The sequence below is a fragment of the Myripristis murdjan genome, chromosome 18 (assembly GCF_902150065.1).
Source record: "Myripristis murdjan chromosome 18, fMyrMur1.1, whole genome shotgun sequence".
Classification (NCBI taxonomy): Eukaryota; Metazoa; Chordata; class Actinopteri; order Holocentriformes; family Holocentridae; genus Myripristis; species Myripristis murdjan.
This window is the reverse complement of record NC_043997.1, coordinates 13,240,914-13,267,038: the sequence shown is the minus strand read 5'-3', so window position 1 is coordinate 13,267,038 and position 26,125 is coordinate 13,240,914. Positions and strand designations below refer to the sequence as shown.

At 41.3% G+C, this 26,125-nt stretch overlaps 2 protein-coding genes across 4 annotated transcripts; both read left to right on the top strand.

The window, feature by feature from the left end:
- Positions 1 to 5,600: 5,600 nt before the first annotated feature.
- Positions 5,601 to 14,022, top strand: sat2a.1 (spermidine/spermine N1-acetyltransferase family member 2a, tandem duplicate 1). 2 transcript variants are annotated; one of them, XM_030076751.1, is made up of 7 exons: positions 5,601 to 5,744; positions 6,106 to 6,157; positions 7,643 to 7,726; positions 10,703 to 10,804; positions 11,013 to 11,053; positions 11,259 to 11,469; positions 13,403 to 14,022. In XM_030076751.1, exons 1-6 carry the CDS (start codon positions 5,682 to 5,684, stop codon positions 11,424 to 11,426), a joined length of 510 nt encoding a protein of 169 aa, XP_029932611.1. In that variant the 5' UTR covers positions 5,601 to 5,681; the 3' UTR covers positions 11,427 to 11,469; positions 13,403 to 14,022. The 2 variants fall into 2 exon arrangements, with proteins under 2 accessions (XP_029932611.1, XP_029932610.1); XM_030076750.1 differs by having other exon boundaries at positions 11,259 to 14,022.
- A 1,752-nt stretch (positions 14,023 to 15,774) lies between these two features.
- tnfsf12 (TNF superfamily member 12) lies at positions 15,775 to 25,961 on the top strand. 2 transcript variants are annotated; one of them, XM_030076103.1, is made up of 6 exons: positions 15,775 to 16,114; positions 18,064 to 18,145; positions 20,071 to 20,127; positions 20,274 to 20,297; positions 20,424 to 20,551; positions 22,523 to 25,961. In XM_030076103.1, exons 1-6 carry the CDS (start codon positions 16,004 to 16,006, stop codon positions 22,799 to 22,801), a joined length of 681 nt encoding a protein of 226 aa, XP_029931963.1. In that variant the 5' UTR covers positions 15,775 to 16,003; the 3' UTR covers positions 22,802 to 25,961. The 2 variants fall into 2 exon arrangements, with proteins under 2 accessions (XP_029931963.1, XP_029931962.1); XM_030076102.1 differs by having other exon boundaries at positions 15,775 to 16,550.
- The last annotated feature ends 164 nt before the right edge of the window (positions 25,962 to 26,125 follow it).

The following is a 26,125-nucleotide window of genomic DNA, read 5'->3' as shown; positions in this document are numbered from 1 at the left end:
TGCCGGAGAGGCTGCTGATGAAAACGGTGGCAAGATCTGCTTCTCGGCTTGCGTCGAATGAAAGGCACCATTAGTCAGTCTTAAAGAGCCACACCAACCTCGCTGGCTGCACACAGGAGCTATTAATAGGCACATAGGTTGCCTTATGTTTCAGGGGAAAAGCAGCCTGTGAAGCCTTCGCAGTCAGCCTAGAAAAATCCCCCTACCCTGTTCATTTCCTCCCCACCCTCCTCTCTGCAGAAGCCCGGTACTGTGATAAATCTCCCACAAATTTATTTTTAGCCCCAGCCAGCAACAGTCTCCTTTTTAGAGTGCCAGAATAACAGTCCTGTGTGACTTGTGTAAAGATTAAACAGATGAAAAAAACAAAAACAAAAGGCACAACTGCAAATATGTCACTCATTAGTGATTTTCGAACACTTGGACCACAGCTAAGAGAGTGTAGGTTAAAATTTGTACACTGACAATTCAGACAGTGCAAATATTTCACGGTTGAATCATTCACTGATCATTGGCGCAAAAACAGCTTTCACACAGATGACTAAAGCAGCTGAGACTTTGTGTAGTCTGGCCTCGCTGAAAATTATTAGCACTTCTCGTAAAGCAAATTACCACGGGGAGAAGATTAACATAATGTCGTTATTCAGCGGCCTTGTGAATAGATAGGATGACGGTCATATGGCTGAGGAGCACTTCAAAGAGCATTGTTGCATCATTAAAAAAAAAATAAAAAGACCTTTGATATAGTGTGACTCCATTACCTTGCGATGACGGCAGCTACTGTTAGGCTATAATTAACTGTATTACACATCTAAGGGAAAGTTATGAGTGGATTGTAAATTTTTTTAAAGGTTTTGTTTTCTGTGAGCCGAGTCCAGCTTCATGATGTGGGTGCCTCGCTGTGTGTTTACATGTGCCACAACACAGTTTGTAGTTAAAACTGATTTTTCAGAGCAGATTTAGTTAGACGATATCTTCAAGGATGGTTAGTCTGGCGTCTTCTGGTGTCAAGTTATGAGCTACATTTTAAGTTAGTGGGCTACAGTTTCTCAAAATTGGCGCTTGTTACATCGATGGGAACACTGGCACCTTAAATGAATGATAGTGATGCCATAGATTTGTGCTCTAGTTTGACAATCAAAGGATCTGACAAATCAAAAAGCGGCCTTTTATTTTAGCATCACATGAGGCTCCATCTGTATGATCCAAGATTTGGGTGTCAGAGTTGGTCAGTGTAATAAGATGCAGCTTGTTTTACTCTTATTCGACTAGATACAGTTCAAGGGGTCAAATCAAAGGAAAAAAAATCTCAACACAGAACAACTTCATATTGTCAGAGTTTAGTGACATTATTCACAAACCAGGTTGACAAAAACACCCATTTAATGAGACATTTTAGCCGACTATCCCTTTAAAATTTGAGCCTGAATAGAGAGATGTTTGCACATTTACCGAACAAAAAGTTGTTAAAAAAAAAAAAGGGATTAAAAGGAGATGTATTCCATATGCCGGTGTTAAATTATGGAACAATGCTAATACAAATTTGTGAATGAGTAACTTTTGGTTGGTTCACTTTTGGTTGTCAAAAAGCGTGAATGATTTTTATTTATCATTATTTTTTTTATTTCTATATATAAGCATTATGCCTCTGCCTGTGCCTTCTCAGTCATTTCTTCATCACATCACAGTCATCACTATCAAATACTTTGTTTACTGTATACTGTCCAGACTGTTTATACTCATTGCATCATAGGTTATATATCATATAATATCATATATATTGGTTATGCTTACTGTATAATGTGTGATGACTGAATCAAAGTACTTCTACAGCCACTAACCTGTAGTCATACGTCCATTCCTTCTTCATAAACTATGTGAATGTGCTTTACAGAGAAGGTTTGACTCGTTAACTGATTGATTGAATGATTATTGTTTGATTGGGAGGTGGATTGGTTTTGACTGTGCTGTGCATCGTGTGTCTCAGCAGCCTCTTTCTCTCCTCCTCTGACTTGGGGACTGGCTGTTATGGCTGTGTGAACTCGTGTGTGTAAATTCATGAGATCATTCTTATTTCTGGCCCTGAGGTTCACAGTTTCTTGACATGCCCACACCGTGCGTCAGCACACGCTATTTTTAGGACATATAATCGTTTGAAGGCTGACGACTTGTGTGAAATTCAGCCGTTTTAATGATTTCAGATACTGAGGGACTTTATTAGAGTATAAAGCTGACATTATTAAAGTTAATGAAATACACCTCCCACCCACCAACCACATACACCCACTCACCCACACACACACACCCGCTCACCCACACACACACACCCGTGCATACACGCACACATGCATGCATGCAAACACACACACACACACACACACACACACACACACACACACACACACACACACACACACACACACACACTCAGGAATCCTCAGTGTGTGTTTTGACGTGGCACAGGGGCATATCACTTGATTACCCTCTACTGGTGAACAAGGAACTGCAACACAGGCTTCCAGCTGTGCTCAGGTGGCATTTTTAGCAGAGCGAGTACAGAGCTCTGGAAAAAGGTTAAAATGTCTCTGGTTGGTGGCGCTCCGGTAGCTCACCTGGTACCGCGGGTACAGCAGTCCATGTTGGAATCCGGCTCAGGTCCATTTCTGCCCGGCATCCCGTCTCTCTCCCCTGCCCGTCCCGTCTCTACTGTCACTATCAAATAAAGCAGAAATGCCAAAAAAGCCTTTTGTTGTCACTGTGTTTTATTACATTATTATTCTGCCTGACAAAACCTGCAGTTCTCTTTCAAGACAGCAGATGGCGCAGTGATCAGGTGTATCCTCACAGAAAGTAATTTATTTCACAGATTTCCAGGCCCACTATTACTATTATCATTACTGCTTATGGTAATTTTTTATAGTTACTATTATCATTAATAATAATATTGATAGTAGCAAAAAAAATATGATTGGACAAAAAAACAAAACAAAACAAACAAAAAAAACTGATACGTAGCCTAAAGTCAGTGGTGTAATACACAAATGTACACTGATTTGTTAGTAAAATACCGCCTCCTTGTGGTGAAAATCAAACATTGCTAGTAGAAGCAGGGCCAGGCAAGCACAGCACAGTGCCCAGTTTAGTTTAGTTCACATTTCCCATTATTTTGCAATGCAGTTTTGTTGTTGTTGTTGTTTGATTTTCCTATTTAAATCATTTAAATCATTTAATCATATCATCATTTTTAAAATACAAACTTGTGGTGTAAAACCTAGCTCCAAACTGTTCCAGCTATTGGATAAATGAATAAATAAATAATTTTCTGAGGAAAATTTGTGTGTGCTTGCATCAGCTTGAGGTAGCTGAAGCTGAATGTAATAGTAGAAGGGTTCAAATACTTGAAGTAGCATGAAATGTAGTAGCAGCAGTTCAAAGTGAGTATTTAAGTGGAATCTAACTAGAGTAAAAAAGTAAAAAACAAACAAACAAAAAAAAAAAACCCTGACTCTTTCAAAAAGGGTCTAATGGAAATAGCATTTTAGAGGAATGAGTTTTTAAAAGACAGACAGAGAGGCAGCAGACAGAGAGGCATCTCTTCAGGGAGTGTGTGTTGTGTGTTTGTGTGCGTGTGTTACATTTTGGGGACCTTTTCCAGTATAAATACCGACCTTTTGGGACCAGCGGCCCCCATCAGGGCTGCTGACACGGGGGGAACTCCAGGTCAGCAGTCCTGGGTCACAGGGGGGCCCCAAGGTGCCCTCAATCCTTTAAATAATCTACTGGGGAGGGGAGTTAAAAGGTAGAGGAGTGATTAGGAGACCTATAGGAAGTTTTCACAGCAGCTGTTTTGAAGTGAAATGGCAGGTAATCACAGGTGTTACTACTGACAATTACGGCTCTGCTGCTCGTGTCAAAATGGCTGCTGTGAAAAAGAATCGAGGGCTCACGAGACATTTCTGTCTCCCTGCCAGGAGTCAGATGCTCCTGACAGAAATGGAGTTTCAATAAGAGCACAGGATCTCTCTCTCTCTCTCTCTCTCTCTCTCACACACACACACACACACGAAATTTCTCTCTTTCCCTGTGCGTGTTTGGTCTACTGGCTTTCCACAACAGCAGCATGTTTTCTAAACTCTCCCAAAAAAGCAACGCGTGTCTTGAATTTTTTCCATCCGTGGTTCCATTTTCACAACAACCACATTTGCTGTTAAAAACCATGAGGCTGGCTGCCGTGGTCAGGTGAGCCGGGTGTGACGGCGGCTCAATGTTAACGAGGTATCCAAACTTACTAAATGCGGTGGGAGCAAAAGTTTCAATACCCAGGGCCACTAAAACTTAAGATTGTGTATATATGTGTGTGTGTGTGTGTGAGAAAGAGAGAGAGAGACTCAGAGGAGGGCGGTGAGAGTCAATACACTACACACAAACCACTATTTGAATAAGCACACAAAGCACCAACTACACACTGGTTGCAGAAATCAAAAACCTCCTCCTCCTCCTCTTACTTCTTCACCTCCTCCTCCTCTTCCTATCCGTCCTCTTCCTCTAGTTCCCAGCCCTCTCACTCTCTTGGCCTCCATTGTTGCCCAAACCAAATGTTTACTTGTGGCCGAGTTATAGCGCTCAAGTTCTGATTTGTAAGTAAACTCATCTTCTGAAAGTGTTCTCACATGTGTCAGTGTGGAGAGGCAACTGGCAAAACAGTGTAGTAACATCAGCAAAAAGTGTGTTATTAAATTACAAAGTGAGTGTACAGCCGAGAGTGTGTGTTCGGTTTGGCACGCTTGGTGAATGCACTGGCTTACAAGTGTTAAAGCTTTCAGACACGGAGCTTCAAGAATCACTTTAGTGTTTGAAAATTCAGAATAGAAACTGTAAATTTGTGCCAATAATCTACTTCTAGGATGCTCTTTTCCTTCACCCCCCGATCCTGATGGTGTCTGCTCAAGCTCAGCACGATTCAGGATATTATGGACTGCTCTCTCACTTTCCATTTGGCCGGTATGGAAAACTTCCACAGACTTGAAATTTGCCCAAGTGAGATAATCCGCAAAAACAAAATACAAAGCCTTAATGTGGTTCTGTCAGAGTTTCTGTTATATGACGCCCAAACTGAGTGTTGCAGTCTGTGCTTCATATTATGCTTTGCTTATTGTCAATCACCTCATCTTAATTCGATTTTGATTTTTTATGCATTTAATTATTCACTTGCAATTAATTTCAACATGCAGCTATGATATATAAAACCTCCTTTGCACAACAGAACTGGCTAAGACAGCAGCATAAAATAGCATTACAGTTACATTATTGCAAAAAGTGTGCTGCAAAATTACAAAGTGAGTGTAAAGCAGAGAGCGTGCACTCAGTGTGGCACACTTGGTAAATGCATTGGCCATGCGTGTTAAAGCTTTCAGAGATGGAGCTTCAGGAGTCACTGTTGGTGTTGAAGCATTCAGAATAAAAAGTGTAATGTGTAGCTTTTTTTTTTTTTTTTTTTTTTTTTTTGGAGATGCGATTCCCGCTGTCATCACCTTCCTAGAGGGGGGCGCTCTCAGCACAGTGATCAGTCCTGAGCCAGGACACACACACACACACACAAACACACTCCCCTTCCTGCTGTTTTCCGGTGGGTCTGTATAGTCTTGCTGTCGCACGCGCTGTGCACATTAAATTCACCAGATATGGATTTCTCCATCCGCGCCGCCAACCTGGATGACTGCAAGGACATCGCACGGATGATCACGGTGAGCCGACACGTCTGCGCGTGCAGCCGTGCACGTGTGCATGACACAAGCATGAGGCATATTTAACAGCTTATTATAGTCATGGACATACGTCACCGATCACTTTGCATCGACGTGGGTTACTGTCATTGTCAGTCTATTGGAATATAATTATTTAATTAATAATGGTGTAATAGTGTTTTACGCAGAAGTGGTATTACATAAGTATCGATATGTAGCCCACCACTATGTTTCATTTTCAAAGCGGATGTGGTTAGAAAATATCAGCCACTACAATTCCCATGTATAAGGTTGAAAATAGTTTTGTGATCATAATCTGGGGAGAAATGGCAAATAATGTGTTGTTCATGTTTTCCTTTAGGAACTGGCTGAATATGAGAAAGTGTCAGACCGTGTCAAAGTCACACAGAAAGGTATGGCAGCCTGGCCCCTGCAACATTTATTTCAGTCATTCGATGAAATTGACTTTTCTTCTACCTTACTTTAAATGTTTCAATGAAATTGCAGGGGAAACTGCAAGAGGGCAGCAACCTGGCAGTTTCAAATTAAACAAATAAACAAACAAAAATGCATTACAGTATCACATTATGTTATTGGTATCAAGGAAAAACCAACAAGAGTGTGAGAGTGAGAATGTTTCTCCCTGTAGAGAACCTAACCCTAAAGACCCGTAAAGCAGTGAGCAGGAATTGGTCCTAAATTTTTTTTTTTTTTTTTTTTTTTTTTTAATAAGGGTTCAAAAGGCAACTCTGCACATATGACACAAGGACAAGGACAAACGGACAAAACACTGGAGAGCTTATCATTTTCTGTACAGAGTGTGCACGCCCTGCTGTTTTTAGACCTTTGACAAATTTTCAGATGTGACACAAGAATTTCATTTTGCAGATGGTGTAACTTCATAATAGCCATCTGAATACCGTTTATAGACAGTATAAAAACCAATTATTATCCATGACAAAGTGTTAAATATATCTGTACTGTCTACGTAATGTTTGTAGAAGTTCTACCAACGATTTCTTAAAAGTTTACAAATTATTTGGTCATCCATAACTAATATTTAATATAGTGTATAAAATTTTACAATGTGTGCAACAATAAACTGTCAATAAACATTTTACAATGTCCATTAGTAATTCTTAGCAACTGCCTAGCAACTCCCTGGCAACCATCTAGAACACCACAGCAACCCCTTACTAGCCACCCTGAACACCCTAGCAACCGCCATACCAGCCCAATACTACTACTCGAAACACCTTAGCAACCACCTATCAGCAAATCCATAGCAACCACTCACAACACTATAGCAACCGCCTAGTAACCACCCAGAACACTATAGCAGCCACCCGGCAACCACCTCAAACACTGCAACAGATACCAAGCAATGCCCTAGCAACCAGCAGGAACATCATAGCAACCACCTAGAAATACCTTAGTAGCTGTCAGGAACACCACAGCAACCGCCTAGCAATACCCTAGTCAACCACCTTGCAATACCCTAGCAACCATCAGGAACATCACAGCAACCACATAGCAACACTACAGCAACCACCTAGCAACACCCTAGTAACCATCAGGAGCACAATAGCAACCACCTAGCAACACCCTAAAAACCACCGTGAACACCCAAGCAGCCACCTTGCAACCCCAGTGCAATTATTTGAAACACCTTAGCAACCACCTAGCAACCACTCTGTATACAATAGCAACCATTTAGCAAACCACTACAAATCAAACACACCACCACCTACAATCGGCCTGGCAAAGGGAATGGCAGTTCAGCACATGGTAACATTTTCATCACTAAAGGCAAGCACATTGGAAGTATTTTTTTTTTTTTTAGAAACTTTAGCCATTTCTAGTGATAATGTGTTACTGTCCTGCTTACGTCTGTGCAGACTTGGAGCAGGATGGCTTCTCCAAGAACCCGTTCTTCCATGGAATCATCGCTGAGGTTCCTGAGCAGCACAGGACCAAAGAAGGTGAAGTAGATCTGTTTCCTAACCTCACTGACTACCACAAACTAGAGAACAACTTTATGTGTGGGTGCTGCTGTTATAGTTTTTTGACTGACAACAAAGCATGGACCTGATTCACAAAATCAGATGTTTAGTGTTTGTTAACGAGGCCTACAACAAGAAAAAAATGATATACTTGCTGTATCGTAACATTTTACAGTAAACATTTTATTGTTTATATTGGGTTAATGTGTCATGAGAATTTACACTTTAACCAAAAGGCAGTAACCAACGATCGAGCCTTTTCCCGTATTTTAAGTCGCTAATTTGAGTAAACCGTAAATATAACCACAATAATAATTGTTCCAAATTGTTTTCTAGATGGAAATACCATAATTTGTCAGGCTAAAACCAGACTCTTTGATCAGAGAGCCACAGCTAGTTGGGAGGTCTGGCTTGCTAGGTTAACTACGGGCCTCAGCTGGGGAGGCAATTATCTCCTTTTTATACTTGTTTGTTTGCTCGTTGAGAAGTTTGTAATTTAGAAACCAGGAGAAGCTGGGAAGAGATGAGACTAATTTTAAGAAAAAAAAATGCAGAAATGCACTCAAGATCCTTCTTAGAAACTGGCTCCTGAATTTTAAATATTGATTCTTCTCTGTTTGATCAGATCAGTAAAATAAAATCACTTTAGAAATTCAGTTACAACATGCGACACCCTCAAAAGAGAGACATCTACCACTGCTAAATAATTGGTAGCACAAAATGAAAACAAATTAATCTATTTTTTAAAAGATGGGCTAGTAAGGTAAGTCATTCATTGGCAGATTGTGAGCAAGTTTACATGCTGGATTGGAGAGATATTGACTGACTAGCTGATTGAATTTCTGTGCACTTTTTCAGGTCATACATACAGTATGGCAGTATGGAAAAGACTGATTATGTAACCCTGTTGCACTCAATAGTCATTCTCCTATCTCTTCTTTACAATTGGTTGGACTAGAAACTAGCAGGTTCAATAGCCCATATTTTTTCAGTTTTATGACCTAAGTGCACAGAGGCCCCTCACTTTGCCCACCACTTACATAACACGGCTGACGCAGCTCTCCACCACCGACCACAGTAATGAGAGCATTAACATTCTCTCTGCTGCCCCGCTCTGCCTTTTTATTCCATGACACAGCCCTTTTTCCATAGTCAACACCACACACTCTCCATGTGCCTCGTATATCTGGCTCTATACTGAGGTGTGTGTGTGTGTGAGTGTTTGTAAGTTGCTTTGAATTGATACCACATGAATCCCCCCCAGTGGGTCAGGCATGAACAAATTTGTTGTAAATAAAATAAAATGAAATAAAATAACAACACAGGCAAAGTTGAGGACATAGAAGCAGATATGGTTACAAAGTCTCCAACAGGGTGAAAGAACACATGTTAAACATGGCAGAAATGTCATAATATTTATGACGGGTCATAATTGGTGCACAGCAGTCATCAAAGCAGAGCAGGATGAGCAAGACTTTACAGATGAAACTAAATGGGGAGAAAGCAACTGACCCACGAAGAATATGTACAGCTAGTGCTACATATATTTACATATACAACTATATATACAGCTACACAGTTTTTACCCAATTTTCCCTCAGGGATTAATAAAGTATTTCTTGTTCTGATTTTGATCCTGATACATAAGGTCTCATCTATCGAGCACTACAGTACAGAAAAATTACTTTTTTTTTTTCAGACTGGAGAGTTTTGACTTTTGACTGCAGCCTTTCTGCTCTGTTGTGGGAAGCGTTATCAAGCAGCCTGCCTGAGTGTCTCATGAAGAGGCTGTTGCCTGCAGCAGAGCCACTGCTGGTTTCACTGGAACTGCTGGGTGCTGAATCAGATTGTATTCTGTGTGAAAGCAACAGCGCCTTAAAGCCAAAGGCCAAATTAAAAAGAACGTGCAGCTGCAACCTCAAAAAAAAGAAAAAAGAAAAAGAAAAAAAAGAAAAAAGAAAGAAAGAAAATAAAGAGAAATCAGATCTGCATTTTTAGATTGAACCTACTCAGCTTTCTTTGATTGCTTGAAAGCTGAGGGCGAATGTAGATGTTTTAATGCAAGAGTGATTTGAAAACTCAGCTGTGATACTTTCATCTACAGAGCTGCTCCTTAAATGAACCTACATTAGCTTTATGGATAGCTTGACTGCATTAGTGCATTAGATGCTGGAATGACAACCGGTCTGCAGTTTGTGAGAACCTGTCAGACTGTATTTAAATGACTGAGCTCGGCCTAATGATGATTGAGTCTGAGAGGTTTTTTGCGGTGGCATGTTTGATAATTACAGCGCTAAATCACAAGACTGTGAAACTGACTCAAGGCATCTGTCTAAAGCTGCATTTCTACAATTCCTTTCCTTTTCAGCAAAGCAAAGTTGTAAAAACAGGTGTGTTCATTGTAACCACCGAGATCAACCCATGAAACTCCAAACTGAGTGTTTGAGAGAATAACATGGAATTAAAGGAGCATTATATAGAAAAACATACATCATATTGTGATATTCTGAAGATACATTAAGTGATTCTTTTGCTGTGTAAGATGTCTCATTAGACTGTGCTGCAAAACAAAAACCTTATATAACAGCTTGCTTAGCATAATATGTTACATTTTTACATTCCATTACGTTGTGCTTTTAGATTGCGTTACACTTCGTTTTTACGTTACATTGTGTTACATTATGTTATGTTTTTACATTACGCTACATCACATAATGTTACATCATGTTACATTACATTATGTCCTTACTCTAAATAACCAAATTATAAATTATAACAAGAAAATTAACTTGTCAGTGATAAATGGCGCTTACAGTTATGCTATGTTACGATACTTTACAATATGGTTATATGTTAGAAAAAGAATCATTAGTATGCCTCATATCCCCCACATTGTGTCTGATCACTACCAGAGCTTCATGTATTGACTGGGCTGTTTTGTTTTTTCTCTTTCAGGCCATACCAAGATAGGCTATGCACTTTACTTCTACACGTACAGCTCATGGAAGGGCAGGGCTGTTTACATGGAGGACTTGTACGTGATGCCCGAGTTCAGAGGTACAGGATTAAAAAAGGATTATCTTTGACTGTGTGTGACAGAGGAGAGCATACACAAACATGGAATGCACTCTAATGCTGTTGTGGTTGCATGGTCAATATATCAAAAAGCAGACTTAAGTTTGATGGGAAAAAAATATATTCAGTACTAATAAACTATGTGTTTGAGCATGAATATCTCTAGTAATGCATGTAATCTGTATTCCAGGGAAAGGGATTGGCAAAGCACTGATGAGCAAAGTAGCACAGGTGGGTCAAGATGATCCAGCAATAGAAAAAATCTTGCTGGAGCCTCATGCTTTTAATGTTTCATGTCTGTCTTTATGCAAAGCGTTTCCTCTTCATGTGTCTTAAGACCTGTTTAACAAATTAAATATGCATAATGGATTTTATGCCTGGGTGTATGCAAATTTGTCACATCCTGTTTCATATTTTATCCTCTTCCCCCTGTTAGTTGGGCCTGGCTGCGGGCTGCAACCAGCTCGACTTCACCGTACTGGAATGGAACAAATCCTCTCTGGATTTCTACTTGAGTCAGGGCTGCTTCGACGTCACGGCCGACCTGGGCTACCACTGTATGCGCTGTGAGGGCGAGGCCCTGCAGCACCTCGCCCAGCCCTAACCCATCACAGGCGCCATGACCTCTTGACCTTGGCAGTCGTGAGGTCAGCCGCCACAAGACAGGGATAGAGCACGACTCAGCGGCCCTGTTCCAAAACTTGACAAAGGGAATCAAAAGTCAGATTTCTCAATCAGCAGGTTATTGATATGCTGGATGCTGTAATTAGCTCACTATTGTCCTCAGTTCCTCATTAGTTTGACATAATAAGAGTTAAGTGATTGGTTTAAATTGGAGGTAAAGCTACAGGTTTACATATTGGAACTGGGCCCAAGCAATACAAATCAATAGATGACAGGTACTGAGACGTGTATGTGTGTTTATTTTTTACCCTGTGACATTTGATTCACAGCACCTTTGACTGGTTTTTCTATTAAAGCGATAGGACACCTCCAGTTCTGGCCTTTTTTATGTTTAATGTGTAATTTGGAAAAGCCAAGAAGGCAGTGAGAAGACGGGTGCAGCTTTTGAGTAAAAGGGAATCGGGATTATAGCAGGGCTAATGCTTCAAAATCTCCACACCACAAACACATCATAATCAAAATAAAGTCATTTCATTCTTGTGATTGACAATGCAAAGGCGGAATTGCACAGAGAAAAAAAAATCCCCCGAAAAACATTACACAGTAAAGTCAGCTACGATGTATATATTTCATTTTATGATTGCCTTGAACATTAAATCACATCTGAAAAAGTTGGGTTTAGGGTGTCCTATCCCTTTAAGTTGCCTGTTTCTTTCACATGGTAAACATATGGCAACAGCAACCAAAGAGTCAATCTCCTGTTCCCTCAACTTCTATATTGTACTGTACAATAGTTGTGAAGCACAAAGTAGTTTTTGCACTGGATTTCTTTCTTTCTTTCTTTTTTTTTTTTAAGGTAGATGTGACTCAGTGGATTTCATTTCTTCTTTCATCTTACATCTGTGATGTGTTACTCGGTGATTTGTTACTCCAACATGAGTGGAGGTAGAACGTAGCCAGTTGGGTTGAAGCTGAAACCCCCGTCCCTGCAGCCTGGGACAAACTCTCAGAAGTGGATTAAGCCTCGAAACAGACAGAAAAGTTCCATCTGGTGGAAACTGGGAGAAAGAAAATAAAGGTAGTCTTAGTCTAGTCAGTGTGAGTGATTTAATTCTGTCTGGAGTCTTGTTGTCTTGTAAAGAGTTCCTTTTTTTGGTGTTTTCTCCAGAGATTGAATGAGAAAAGTATTAACTGTGCGTTAAGGATTATATTTTGTTTTCTCCGATGTCTTTTAAACAAATGAGAGCAACTTTGCCTTGGAAGCGTTGCCGTTTGCACTGAGGTTCATGTAGAAAAATTCACATTAGTCAGGAAATGTATCCTGTTTTTATTTTTTATCATCGGGACATGATATTGTGCAATAATCCGAAATGGCTCATGGAAGCAGAACAATCGTGTGGTGTCTGGTCCAAGTAAATATGAATTCCTGTCATCGTAATGTGACAGAGTACAAGCCCCGAAGGAATGTCCGCCCTTGTCTGCAGCTTCCCCGCAGTCGCATAACCATAAATTATGAAACATTTAACTCTGTCTCCAACATGCTTTCCCCAAGCAAAATTACAATCAAATCAAAATCTTGTGATAATACACTGGCTCTCACCCCAGATTCTAAAATAAACATCTCAGTCCTCAGTCCTGTCAGCCATGACAGTCAGTTCAACCTGAAATCATTGTAATAACTAAAACCAAACTTGTTTAAGCAACTCTACATACAATGTATTAGATAAGATTATGTTAGTAGAACATAAATCAAGCTATTATGTATTTCCAGTGTTTATTTTATTTATTTTTTTAATTATGTGTGTAAACCTGAACACAGTGTACCTATCTAAAGGCTAGCGAAGTGTACCTGTGCCATAGACAAGCATTTAGAGTTAGAGTCTTTGTTATGGCTGTCATTAAAAAGTGATCCAGTGTGTATGAGAGAAATTCATTCAATTCATTTTTCTGTTTCAGTGGTACGATGTTTCCAAAGTCCTCACTGCTGATGTGTCAGTGTGTCGTCAAATGTCTCATGCCGTCGGTGGTGTTTTCCGGATTATTCCTTTGTGACTGGCAGGGGAATGCAAATGGGCTACTCTTAGAAAGCTCTGGTTAGTTTTGTATTCTGTGTCAGATTAGTCAGGTTTTGTCAGTGAAATGGCTGAAAATACAAATTGTCACTTGCTTTCTTAATGAAACAGGGAAATATTTGATATTGTATAGCCGATCTTTGCATACTTTGGTCACATGAATAGAGCCATTTGGAGTTTTGTGTCATTTTTTGTGCCAAACAGCCCGATACATCAAACATCCAGGGTTTCATGCATTTGTATTATATTTGACTTTGATTTAGAGCCCTTAATCTCTATTAGTCCCGACATCAAAGGGCTTTACAGGCCCACAGTTTGAGTGAACAAAATGACACAGTGGCTTCATAAATGTATTTTAGACTTTCCGTTGTTGTCTCCCATTCTTGAAAACTTACTATTTGTTGCACTGTGACTTCACTGTTGACCCTCTCTGTTCACTTGTCATAGATCAGAATGAAAAATTGTGCGACTGCCCATTCTAATAAAGTAATGTGCTAAAAGTGACTCTGTGTATTTTGCCTGTGAGTGAATTTCTCATAAAATTCATACAAGAACAGACTCTTATTCAATTCATGAATGTTATTAAAGAGGAAATGTTTACTTTTCACTGCAAAGTGAGAGATTGGTCGTTTGGAAAAGTGACAGCCGCTTGTTTTAGTTGAATGTTTTAGTTGAATGAAGTTATGCTATTTTTGAAGTATGTTTAAAAAAATAACTTTAGTACTCGGTTGATTAAATAACGTCCTCAGACACCATGTCTTGTGTATTTTAGAGATATTGCATGATGAAGATCAGGTCTGATGACTTTCCAGAAAACACTTGGAAGAGTTTTGTGGTAGATCTCTTCAATTCAACTCCTCTCATTTTGCTCCTGAAGAAATGGAAAGCTTTCACATATTCACATTTTTTGCTCCAAAAATCTCCATGGAGAAACTGATGCGATTATTAGGGGTTTTGATCTGTGTACAGCAACAGGATGCTGGAACAGGTTTAATCAAAAAGGTTAAAGGGAGTTTTACAGCATTTGTGAGGAAATGCTTGTTTAATAATTAATTGTAAAACATTAACTGAGATGATTATAATCTCTGCTTTTTATTTTATTCTCTTCCTGCGCAGAGATGGATCATCGCTACTCTTGCCTGCCATGCACATTTATTGATTTGTATATTACATATATTGTGTGTAGTTAAATTATCTATGTCATTTATGTTTCGTAATATCAGGTGCCAGTCTTGCCCATCATATCCTTGTCTGTATGTGAGGACCACAATGGAAATATGCCTTTGGGTTTTTTCTTTTTTTTCTTTTTTTTTTTTTAATCCTCAGCTATTTTAATTGTAGGTTACGATGTCTTTTACTATTGTCAAATCAGTCAATCCATTCTAGACTCATAGCCATGTGTAGCCTAACATCCACCACATGAGTCTGTGGAGGGTTTATGGCATGGAGTCCCAAACGTTTTCTTAATCATGGACTCCCACACATTTGCACATTGGACCGCTGGAACTACTTTTTTTTTTTTTTTTTTTTTTTTTTTTTTTTTAGCAGAATTTGTTCTTCAAAACTTTTGGAAGATGTTTGGTTGGTGGTTATGATTTAACCCCTTGAACTCCCCTTAAGTTGCTTCAGAGTTAGATTTTTTTTCCCCCAAATTTGCTGCTTCATATAAGTACCATCACACTTACACTGAGTGAGATATTCAAACTCAAGAAGCTGCTGCTCTACGGCTGCAGCATCACATCAAATAGAAAATATCTCGATGTCTTGTGCATCATTATAGACACATTTCCGTGAAATTCAGCAGCACATATTTGGCATCTTTGGAGACACTGAGCGCTCCACTAGAATTTAAAATAAACTTCTGCAGGTTTGAATCAAGCAGCATAATGATAAACCCAGTGATGTGATTGACAGAGCTGAATAGAATTCCATGAAAGCATATGAGTATAACAGAAGGGGACAGAAACCGTGTCCATGATGTATGCTGTGTGCATTATTTGATGCGTGAAATAACAGTGCACTTTGTTGGGGACCCCTTGAACCTCAAGTACCCCTGACAGTCCCCAGACCCCACTTTGGGACGCACCTGTTTATAGTGGAGGACATCAATGGGGTTATGAAAGATAAAGGGGGCTGGTTTAGTCTTTACCCTATACAGGAGAGCCACCGTGTGGTTGCACTAGGAACTATTTAATGCGTGAATGGCATTTATTTTCAGGGCTGCTATTTGATGGAAGTGATTTGAGAAGCAGAGGAAGCCCGGTGCGCCTCATATCCTTTCTTGTGCAAACCCTCGTTGATTTTTACGGCGGATGCACGCTGGGATCAGGGATCAGACTTAACTGATGGCGCATGGAAACTTCGCCTCCAAGCGTGTGTGTGAGTGCACGATCCTGTGTGGTCTGCCAGGCGCTAATAGAGTGACCCCCAGCACGCTGTTAAAGGGAAGACAAGAGAGCTGAGTCAACGAATCAAAAGGAGAAGGATGCAACAGTTGATGTGCGCAGCTTGCACCGTGCACAGTCCTCTTGTATTTGGAGACGGCCTGCTGTCGAGGCACACGCGGAGGATGGTGGCTTTCATCTCTGCAAAGGAGGTATCGGATGTTTTGTCGTTTTAAAAAAAATCCTGCATTAATCCAGTCTCTCAGATAAAGTAAACAAAAATAGGAGTAAGTACAGCTGCCCCTGTGATAGTCAGCGGCTGGTTAGTTGTAGCCTGTCCACTTGCGCGTCTTTACCAAAATGGACTTTTGGACAGAAATGCATTTGGTGGGACTTTACGCCGTGCTGGAATGGAGTTGAAGTTGGAATTTCGGACGGTCTGCCACGGTAAATAGCAGTGCAGTCTGCAGCAACATGCATCGGATTCTGCAGAGGAGACGAGTGCGCAAGCTGCGGGTCGTCTGGGCTTTTCTGGCCCTGGTGGCTCTTTCCCTGGCCGCATGCAGCGCGCTATTTACGGCGTGGACTTGGCGACAGACGCGGGACCTGTCCCAGTCCTTTAAGATCCTGCAGGACCGCCTGGAGCAGGTTTGTACAATATGATATGATATGATATGATATCTAAACCCCCATGCTGCAACACAGCACCCCCCCTTTCCTGAATAGCATGCATTTTCTGTGTCAATATCAACAACGTTATTTACTCCCCTGCGAGTTTTACAGAGCTTGAAAGTGTTTGTTATGCAACTCCTTTGTGGCTGCGGTTACGGGAATCTTCGCGGGGGGTGTATGGAAAAATGCAATTCCACATTTCACCCGCACCCCCCCACCCCCCCTCTTCCTTTTCACCCTTGCACGTTCTTGCCTCTGTATAGCACCACTTCGACTACTTGGCACTTTAATTGCTTACCAATAAGTGCAGTCAAGTTGCGGTAGTGTTGCTTATTTTTGTGTCCACCCCCCCACCCCCTCTTTGCCCCCCCGCCAAGTTTAATTGCTTAGCTGCCAGTGGTGTTCCAATTTTATCCCAATTTACTGGAAACCCTGAGCTTCTTGGCATGTGCGCGCCTTATAACCAACTGACTCTGCACCGAAGCGTTCAGCGTAAAACACAGGCTAGGTGTAATTGCAGCAAGTGTAAGTCATTTGCAACATGCACAGCCACCTTTGATTATTAAGGTTTACATGTATGACTTGACACAGTGAGTGTTTGTAGTCTGCAACCCCATGCAAAGTGTTATTTTTCATTCTTTGCACTTGCAGCAAATGTTGAGCCCATGCACAAGATTGCATCATGAAGCACATTATTTTTCCTGCAAGAAAACAGCAGCCAAAGCAATGGAACTGCTTATCGTTTCAAGTTTGTATTCCTTAGAAATGCAGGGTGCACTCGAGTTAAGATTATGAGACAGGGTCACAGTCACACGAACACACAGGCATGCACTTGCACACAGTTTCTCTGTCATATACACACACAACAACCCCCAGATTGGACACGTGGAGTGTTGATGCTGGAGACTTTCCCAAGGGGCCCCGTTCTGTCCATTTGACCGTTTGCCAGCTCATGATGAGAGCCAGTGAGTGAACGTCTGGAAAGTGAAGAGCAACTCAAGGCCTCCATTTCCACACACAGTAGCTGTATATTTAAACATACCATCCCGAGCCACTTTTCTTCTTATTTCATATAGGCCTCCCCGGGTCGCTCAAGTGGGCCCCCGGCCAAGGATCGGAAACTTTGCTGGCTTGACAAAATTCAGCCGAAAGCTCAGAAAGGGAGTCAAGACATGTGAGGAATGCAAAGCGCTAAAATCACGCATTAGGTGTCGCAACTGATTTCTGAGGAAGTGGTTGACCTATTCTAACCCTAGCATGGCAGCAGGGGCAAGATACTGGAAAAGATGGGTCTGTTTATGTGGCTGCCTGGCTGGAAGGAAGTGTCTGTGGCAGTCTGGGGCCGGTGCCAGTTTAGAGTCATAATAAACTTAATGGTCACTTACTAATAGAGTATTTTATTTGACTTTTTTGCTCTCTCCCTCTCCCTCTCACTATGTTTATGTATCTCTCTCTCTCTCTCTCTCTCTCTCTCTCTCTCTCTCAATAGGTGAATACACAGAGGAAAGCCATTGTTCAGCTCATTTTGGAGAAGAGAGAGCTGCTGGTGGGGCAGAGGGTGAAAAGAGATGGTACTGCATTTGTGTTGTGTGTGTGTGTGTGTGTGTGTGTGTGTGTGTGTGTGTGTGTGTGTGTGTGTGTGTGTGTGTGTTTGGCACATCTGTATGCTCACAATCGCCATGAACTATATCTGCTTGACAGCAAAAGTTGGCTACAGCTGGCTTTCAACATCACTGACATATAGAATGCCTTACTCTTCCCGTCCAAATCATCTCCCATATCACAACAGACATAGTATACTTACCAATTGCACTCTGTTGTTTTTTCGGGAAGAACATTTAACACAATTGCTGGCCAGCCTTGGCCCGCATGCCACTTTGGTCAGGTCTAGCGGCCCGCAGGCACTACCCACTGCTAAAAGTTGACACAGGAAAAAGTAGGCAGCTGGATGGCTGCTTCAGAAATTACAGGCCTGACCAGAGCGGCCTCGAGCCCAGAAAACCAGCTGGCACGGGAGTGAGGCCTTGTTGCACGCTTTAGGGGAATGGAATTGATTTTTTTTTTTTTCCCAGGACACGGCTGACACAGCTATGATTTGTTGTGAAAGTGGTGTTATTTGATGACCTATCATTGCAGTATTTATAGATACTTGCTTGCGTCACCGTCACTGGATTGCTTGATTTTGAGTGCTGCTCATAGATCGGGCCGAGAGCAAAGCCTCATTGAAATCGACGTTTTTATGTTGGGGGTTCAGACGAGGAATGACAGATGTTATCCAAATTTTGCAAAAGGATCAGTTTTGTTGAGTGTGTATGTTTAGTAGCCAAAGAAATTTTGTATTAGCGTCCTCCAGGTATCAGGCAATTGATAGCCGAGTTACTCTTCCAAAACACATTACACAGTGTTCAGAAATGCTGGAATATCAGTGGAAAAACAACAAACAGCTTTCCACAGGTTGTGGAAAGTTGACCGCTTGCAGCAGGACACTGATGTTATGTCCCCCCCCACCCCCCCATTTTGACTGACAGCCTAAGTCCGAAAATCTGTTCTGCCTAAGGGCTTTATGCTCACCCACAGCAAATCCTAAATCTGCTGGGTCACCCACCTGCGAGTTATTTTAGCAGGGACTCAGTATTCCAATATGGGGGGCCCAGCGTCTGGCTGCTCTGCCTCGAAACATAATGTACATATTTCAAAGTTCATCCATACGGTATTGTGGCTATATCTCTGTTTGAAATCGCTCCCTCTAGGCCAGACAGCAAAGCTAAAATAAACCTTTGGTGAAGAAGGAGACCGCTCATTCTTCTACTCTGGCCTTTTGCTGATGGCTTTTATTTATTGTATTTATCTGAGCAGGGGCCATAGCTGTTGCTCCACTCTGTTTTTCCTGACTGGCTCGTTCTTTGCAACTCTTTTGGGTCACAGAACAGCCAAAGACCTCTCTCTGTCTCCTTTTCCGGCACTTCATTTCTCTTTTTCACATTCACTCATTCTCGCGCCGTCTCTCCCTCACTCTTTCGAGGCATCTGATGTTTTCTCATTTGCTTTCTCCCTATCCGTCTCTCTTATGCTTCATCTTTTTCTAACCCCCCCTCCACACTCGGCTCACTCCTCCCTCCCATCTTTCTTCACCCCCCCTCCCCTTTCTCTCACACACCATCTCTTTCTGTCTGCCTCTGTATTCTGTATTTTCTAGATGACTGCGACCAGCTGGCACTAAGATTAGCCCCGGCAGAAAAAAAAAAAAAAAAGTGCACGCGCTGGCTGAAAATAACAGTTTAAGGAAATATATCGAAGCACGTGAAAGGAAATCCTTCTCCATCTGCTAACCACGTTAAAACTGGTCAGGTGGAATCTGAACGGCTGCAAATTAACACTTGGTGTTATGAGAGAGATACAGATGGGAGTGATTGTTGTATTTGAAAAAAAAAAAAAAACACACAGACGTTTTCCTTTGTCATTCAAACTCATAGTCTCTCTTCCTTGTCTGCTTAAGGGGGGACGGTGCGAGGGAGGAATGGAAATGGAAGGAAAATGGCGTCTCATTTTGATAGTAAGTGGCTTGGCAGATCCCCTCATAGCCATCTTATGTAGCATCTGCTGAAGTGGTTTCAATCATATACCCATATACGATTGCAGTCATAAAATCTTAATTGACTTTCCCCTGACTCTGTCTCTCTCTCTCTGACTTTCCACCAGTAACCAAAGTCTCCTCTCAGCAAGGTAAGAGCCATATAAATGGAGGATATTAGTGATTGAAGATGATTTGTGGAACTTGGTCTCAGTCATGTCGTGGCCTGAGTCACGAGTAACTCTGTGTGTGTTTGTGTGTGTGTGTGTGTGTGTCAGTGGGAGAGGGCGGTGTGATAAAGGGCTGGGAAGAAGTGACGTTGAATATGAGTAAAGCGGTGAGGTACAACAAGGAGCAAGGCACCTTCACCGTGGAGAGAGCGGGCGTCTACTTCCTCTACTGCCAGGTACGTTTAGTCGGTTCAGAATAAACAGTCCGTCCAACTTGACCCACTGTCATCTGTACTTTCTCTTTCGTTTGGTTTTGTTTATCACATTCTCTTCCTTCCTTCCCCTCTTGTCCTTCAGTATTCAGCTGGATTCTTCTGTCCTTGGCTGTTAAAAACTTCAATTTCAATTCTCAGCCCATTCACCACAACTCACACCATCCTCATTCTCTTCATCCCTACCTATATATATGTATCCACTTTGGAAAATCAATCCATCAGTATCTGCAAGATATGATGCATGTATTCTGTGAAGGAGTTGACATTTTTTCCGCCAAAGGCCAAATTAACCACGTATGCTTTGTAAAGTAGCCTTTTTTTTTCTTCTTTTTTTTTTTATATCACTATTTTTCAAAATGCTGGACATCTAGGTTGAGGGGGGGAAAAAAACCCAACTTCAAGGTCAGCAATCAGTATTTTTAAGATAAAAGGATCCAGTCTGCCAAAGTGTCATTTTGTCAAATGAAGGCCATAGCAACCGAGGGTCCTTCAAAAGTAGCACATGTTGTTTTAATTGGTTGATTTCCAGAATGGCTTCGGTTCAACTTTGGGAAAAACAATTAGCCGAAGCCTGAAAAATACAAAGGATCCAGTATTTAAAAGTTCAGGTTCCTCGCTATTTTTAAAGCTGCACTAAGCACTTTCACACCGTTGGCAGCTCTTTATGGCACTAAGAAGAAATGACCCTTGGAAAATTGTGAACTTCGGTAACCCAGAATTCCTGTAAATCCATGGACAGATAGGAAGTGGCAGTCAGCGCCACAAGGACACACTGCACATTGGTCGTTTGAAGCGTCCCCACAGGAGGTCCGGTGAAATTCACCTCAGAGTTCCTTGATTTTCACCATAATCTGTATCATGGAGTGGTATTTCCACACATTTTCTGGTTTGAACTTCCATTCATGTGCAAAAGAAAATGGGACTTTTTGCAAGGAAGTTGATCTGAGCACCAATTCGAGATTGTTAATCATATTTTTTTTATTTAGAATTAACAACTATATCTACATTGTTCATAAATACAGTCTGTGACCCTTCCTTTTTAAGTCACAGATTTTCCAAATAGAAGATCTGCTGGTCACGGATGCCAGAAAACACTTTATATTTGGCGGTCTGTTCCTTCCATCAACGCCTCAAAATTGAAAAGGCTTTCGAGCTGAAGCTGTGATCCTTTTCGCCTGCAGCCGCTGAGGACAATAGGTGCTTTTGTGGATGCTGGCGTCTGACGCTCTCTACCTGTCAGTGTGTCAGTAAACTGCACAAAAAACACACTGATGTTTACTGGTTTGCGCCCAAGGACACCAGTGAGATGAAAGAGGCTGAGGATCTCACATTGATGAGGGGAGCGTTTGGGAAAATAGTTTGTATTGTAGTCTTAAATTTCATTTCATCACTTCCTGCGAGCAGAACACCGTCCAAACCAATCACCGGATTTCAATTTTACTAAAGTGCACGGGGCTTATGTTTGGCCCCAGTTTGGCGGGATGGGATGCTCTTCTGTGTTGCAGCTTTTGTAATTTACTCTGATACAACAGACATGTCTTTATATAAAGGTAATGCCTGGTGCAGGTTTAAAAAGTACCATAGTTTTTACACAATGTAAGAGTACATGTCATGTTTTTCTGAGAGATTGATATGCTAGTTTCAGGATGAGAGTCCTACGATACAATACAATATCATACCATAAAATACGATTAGAATATAATACGATACATTATCCAATTATAGTATGATGTGGATTTGATATGATACAATACAGTCTGATTCTAATATGATGAAACACGATATGAAACGATGTGATATGATACACTTTATTGCCCCCTTAGGGAAACTTGCCTTGGATGCAATGCTGCGTAGGCACAAAAGAACTGACACGAGGTGAGAAAACAAGCGCAGGCACATAAGAAATACTTTGTTCCCTGTCCATGTCCCCAGGTGTTGTTCAGCGAGCAGCAGTCCCAGTATGTGAAGCTGGATGTGGTGGCCCATTGCGGGCAGAAGATTCAGAAGCTGCAGTGCATGGAGGGCTACGGGACAACCCCCGCGGCGGGGCCTCACCCCTTCCATTTCCTCAAGCCCTGCCAGGTGTCCGGCCTCCTGCGGCTGGACAAAGGCACGGAGCTGCAGGCCATAACGGGCCCCTCCTTCAGACTCCACGCCCTGGGCACCTCCTCCGCCTCGCCACACGTCTTCAGCATCTTTAAAGTGAACTGAAACTCCACTGAGAGTCGGCTGCATGAGTCGGGCGTCCTCTGATCCCATCTGATCTTGTAGTGGTTGGAACCTTGGAGGATGTTTAGAGCGCACGCCAGCTCAGAGCTGACTTGTTTTTTTTTGTAGCAATGACCCGTTTCTTTTTCTATATTGTTGCCATAAATGCGATACAGCAGTCATTATATGCTGTCTGGGCATCTCATCGCGTGGCAGCCTCCGCCTGAAGACAGCAAAGACGTAGATTTTTTTGTAGACAACTCTTAGTTTTGTTGAAGTTGTAAGTGGAATGTGCTCTGGATCAGCAGTGCTGCTTTGGAATGCAACACAGACTTTGGAGTAAAACCAAGACCCGTAGTGGACCTTGATGAATGTCAGCCAAGCGAACAGATGTGAGGGAAGCTGGTCTCTAGACAAGGCCGTCGTTTATGAAAACATACTTGGATGTTCAATTTAACCTTCGTATCATTTTATAAATTGTGCTTACACTCGCTTTATAAGAATAACTACGACTGACTAAAGCTGTGCATGCACCTTCCACTTTCATTTCACCAGTGCCTCGGGAGTTTGAGAGCACGTCAACAAGCATCAGATCACTATAAGCAGCCTAGATGAATTGTCATCCATTTCATGATTATTACAATGCAGCATACTATTTGTGTGAAATACCGATCAATGAATCTAATTCTCTTTGGTTATAGATTTTTATAACTTTACCATACAGTGTGCTATGTGTGTGAAATGCGGCAGTCCTTTTTCACAATATACTGTGTATATACATATTTTAGACATGCACACATCAGGACTCAGGAGCTGGCACAGAGATGAGAACGTTTGCATGTCGGCTCGAGGTTTTGAACAACAACCCGGATGTGAATTTCTACTCATTTCTTAGATCACATTTGATCATAAGACCTTTCTATGAACAAGGCCTCACATGTTTAAACTACTTGGCTTTACTTTTGAAAAGTAGATGTAAGTAATGCAAGTTGAGCATGCAGCTTTAAAACTAGTGCCTCCTTTTCTACTACCTTTTCTACCTTTGATAGCTTTTCTGGCAACACAGTAACTACCGTTTCAAAGCCATGTATAAATTAGGAGATATTCATATTAGGAGATATTCATAGATGAGTACCAGGGAGGTTTTTCCACACATCCAAAGCGATGGAGCGAGATTTACATTTCACACATTGATATAAATTGCCAAAATAATTCTGTACTGAAGTAGTGCTTAAGCATGAGCCTTGTGCAGGATTTTCTGATTCTATGAATTATGAATTATCATGAAAATCTCCTTTCAATGTAATGGACCTATAGTACAAATCATTTGGTGATACACCAATGATTTAGCCAACAATAATGCTGTTAATGTGAAAAAGTAACAACTGGGGAATACACACAGTGTGTTTTCCTCGCCCTACAACAGAAAGAGAAGTGATGGAGGTGTTGACACAGAGTGCACCCATGGGTGTGGGTGGTCACCCTGCCATTTATTGTCAATGGAGCTGGTACAGATTACTCATCTTGATGTTTCATCATGGATTAACGTTTCGGTCATTTGGTTTGTGACTAAAGGGAAGCGTCAGAGAAACAGCGTGATGTGAATCATTAAATCAAGGATCACTTCCACATGTTGAGTTCTTATGAAGAATAATTATGGTTTCACTGTCCTCCCATGTTTGTCTGTCAGCTTGTGCCACTATGTAACCACCATAAATCGTGTCAAAGGTCATTTTTTTTATTTTTTTTATTTTGTCAAAGTCTCTCAAGACTGCAACTCACCCAAGGCTACAGTTGGTAGGAATCTTATTTCTGAGGTAAATCCTAGCGTTTCACATGGTTATAATAAAGATAACTCTTTAGTGTGTAAGTATATCACAGCTTCACATTGGGACAGGGACATATATATATATATATATATATATATATATATATATATGGAAAGTCGTTGCCTGTAGTCCAATCATTCATTCTTCTCTAACCCACAGAGAATAAATGTTGTTTAAAGTGCCGCTCTTTTGTCAACCTAGAACATTCAATAGCTACTTTTGATATATTTTAAACTCCTTTAATTTGCTCTAACTGTGTGTTCTCAATCATTTTGTAAGAGTAAAAGTCACTTGTTTTCAAATGATGGCTATCTGATTTTGGAAGTCAACCTCTTGTTTTTGTATGCTGTAATTATAAAGCCTCCTCTCATTCCATTCTCTCATATGCTGCTGCTTTCTGTAATATTCCTCGGTCCTATACAAACAGTGTGTATTTCTAGCAGCTGGTCTCAGCACTCCTACTCTTGTTTATAAGTAGTTTTTGTGGATGGACCACATTGGTTTCTTCTCGGCACTTTACTGCAGTAAATGTAGTGTTTTAATGGGAGCCAAACATTCATGTTTCATTTGAGGCTTGCAAATGGAAAATGTGGGATTGAATTGTAGACATTATATCCTGTTTGATTTCCTAATCATTTTCCTCTTCCTTTTTGTGTCTCGCTCATCCCCCCGTGTACCTCATATTTCCCTGTCAGCACCATGACACACACACACACACACACACACACACACATACATGCATACATGCCAACATACACGCACACAAGCTACCCTTTGCCCAGACACACATATAAGCAACTCTAAGCCTTACTGCGTCCCGACACGCATGCAGTCACACACACACACACACACACACACACACACACACACAAGAAACCCTTTGCCTTACTAAACCGCCCCTCAACACACACACATAGACAGGCAGCCATCTAAATTTTCACTTCCTGAATCTGAACCTGAACCGCATAGCTGAAAGCCTTTGAGGAAAAACATGCCTAGCAATCCCCCCCCCCCCCCCCCCCCCCCCCCCCCCCACACACACACACACACACACACACACACCCTGAGTCTTACACACACACTTCCCTCCCTTGATTCCTATTTTTCTAAATGTCAAGTTTATTACCACCCCAGAAAAAACCCTCCTTATTCCGCACAAAGAGGCCTGTCTGTGAAGAAGTCATGTGAAGAAGCTGTTTGTAAGATGATGATGTATGCAATGCCTGGAGTTTTCCTTAACTGACTCTTCATAAATGTTAAATAAACCGTCTTGGGTTTCTTTTGTTATTAATAGTTTTTCCAAAGAAAACAATGACTCTCCAACCAAAGACAAGAATAACTGGTGTGTCTCCATACATGGACCAGTGTTTAGTCAAGGTGTGCAGCCGCTGATGACTGAATACCTGGCAGATCAAGACGTAACATCAAATTATGATGATACAAAAGATAAAAATGTAATAACACTTGTAAACGTAGGAAGCTGATGGATAGGGTAATA

Excerpts from the sequence above, each read along its gene's own strand:
- tnfsf12 (XM_030076102.1), top strand. The coding sequence starts at position 16,377 with ATGCATCGGATTCTGCAGAGGAGACGAGTGCGCAAGCTGCGGGTCGTC. Across the intron at positions 20,298-20,423 it reads CAAAGTCTCCTCTCAGCAAG|TGGGAGAGGGCGGTGTGATA; the intron begins GTAAGAGCCATA and ends TGTGTGTGTCAG. Across the intron at positions 20,552-22,522 it reads TCTACTTCCTCTACTGCCAG|GTGTTGTTCAGCGAGCAGCA; the intron begins GTACGTTTAGTC and ends CCATGTCCCCAG.
- sat2a.1 (XM_030076751.1), top strand. The coding sequence starts at position 5,682 with ATGGATTTCTCCATCCGCGCCGCCAACCTGGATGACTGCAAGGACATC. Across the intron at positions 6,158-7,642 it reads TGTCAAAGTCACACAGAAAG|ACTTGGAGCAGGATGGCTTC; the intron begins GTATGGCAGCCT and ends ACGTCTGTGCAG. Across the intron at positions 10,805-11,012 it reads CGTGATGCCCGAGTTCAGAG|GGAAAGGGATTGGCAAAGCA; the intron begins GTACAGGATTAA and ends TCTGTATTCCAG.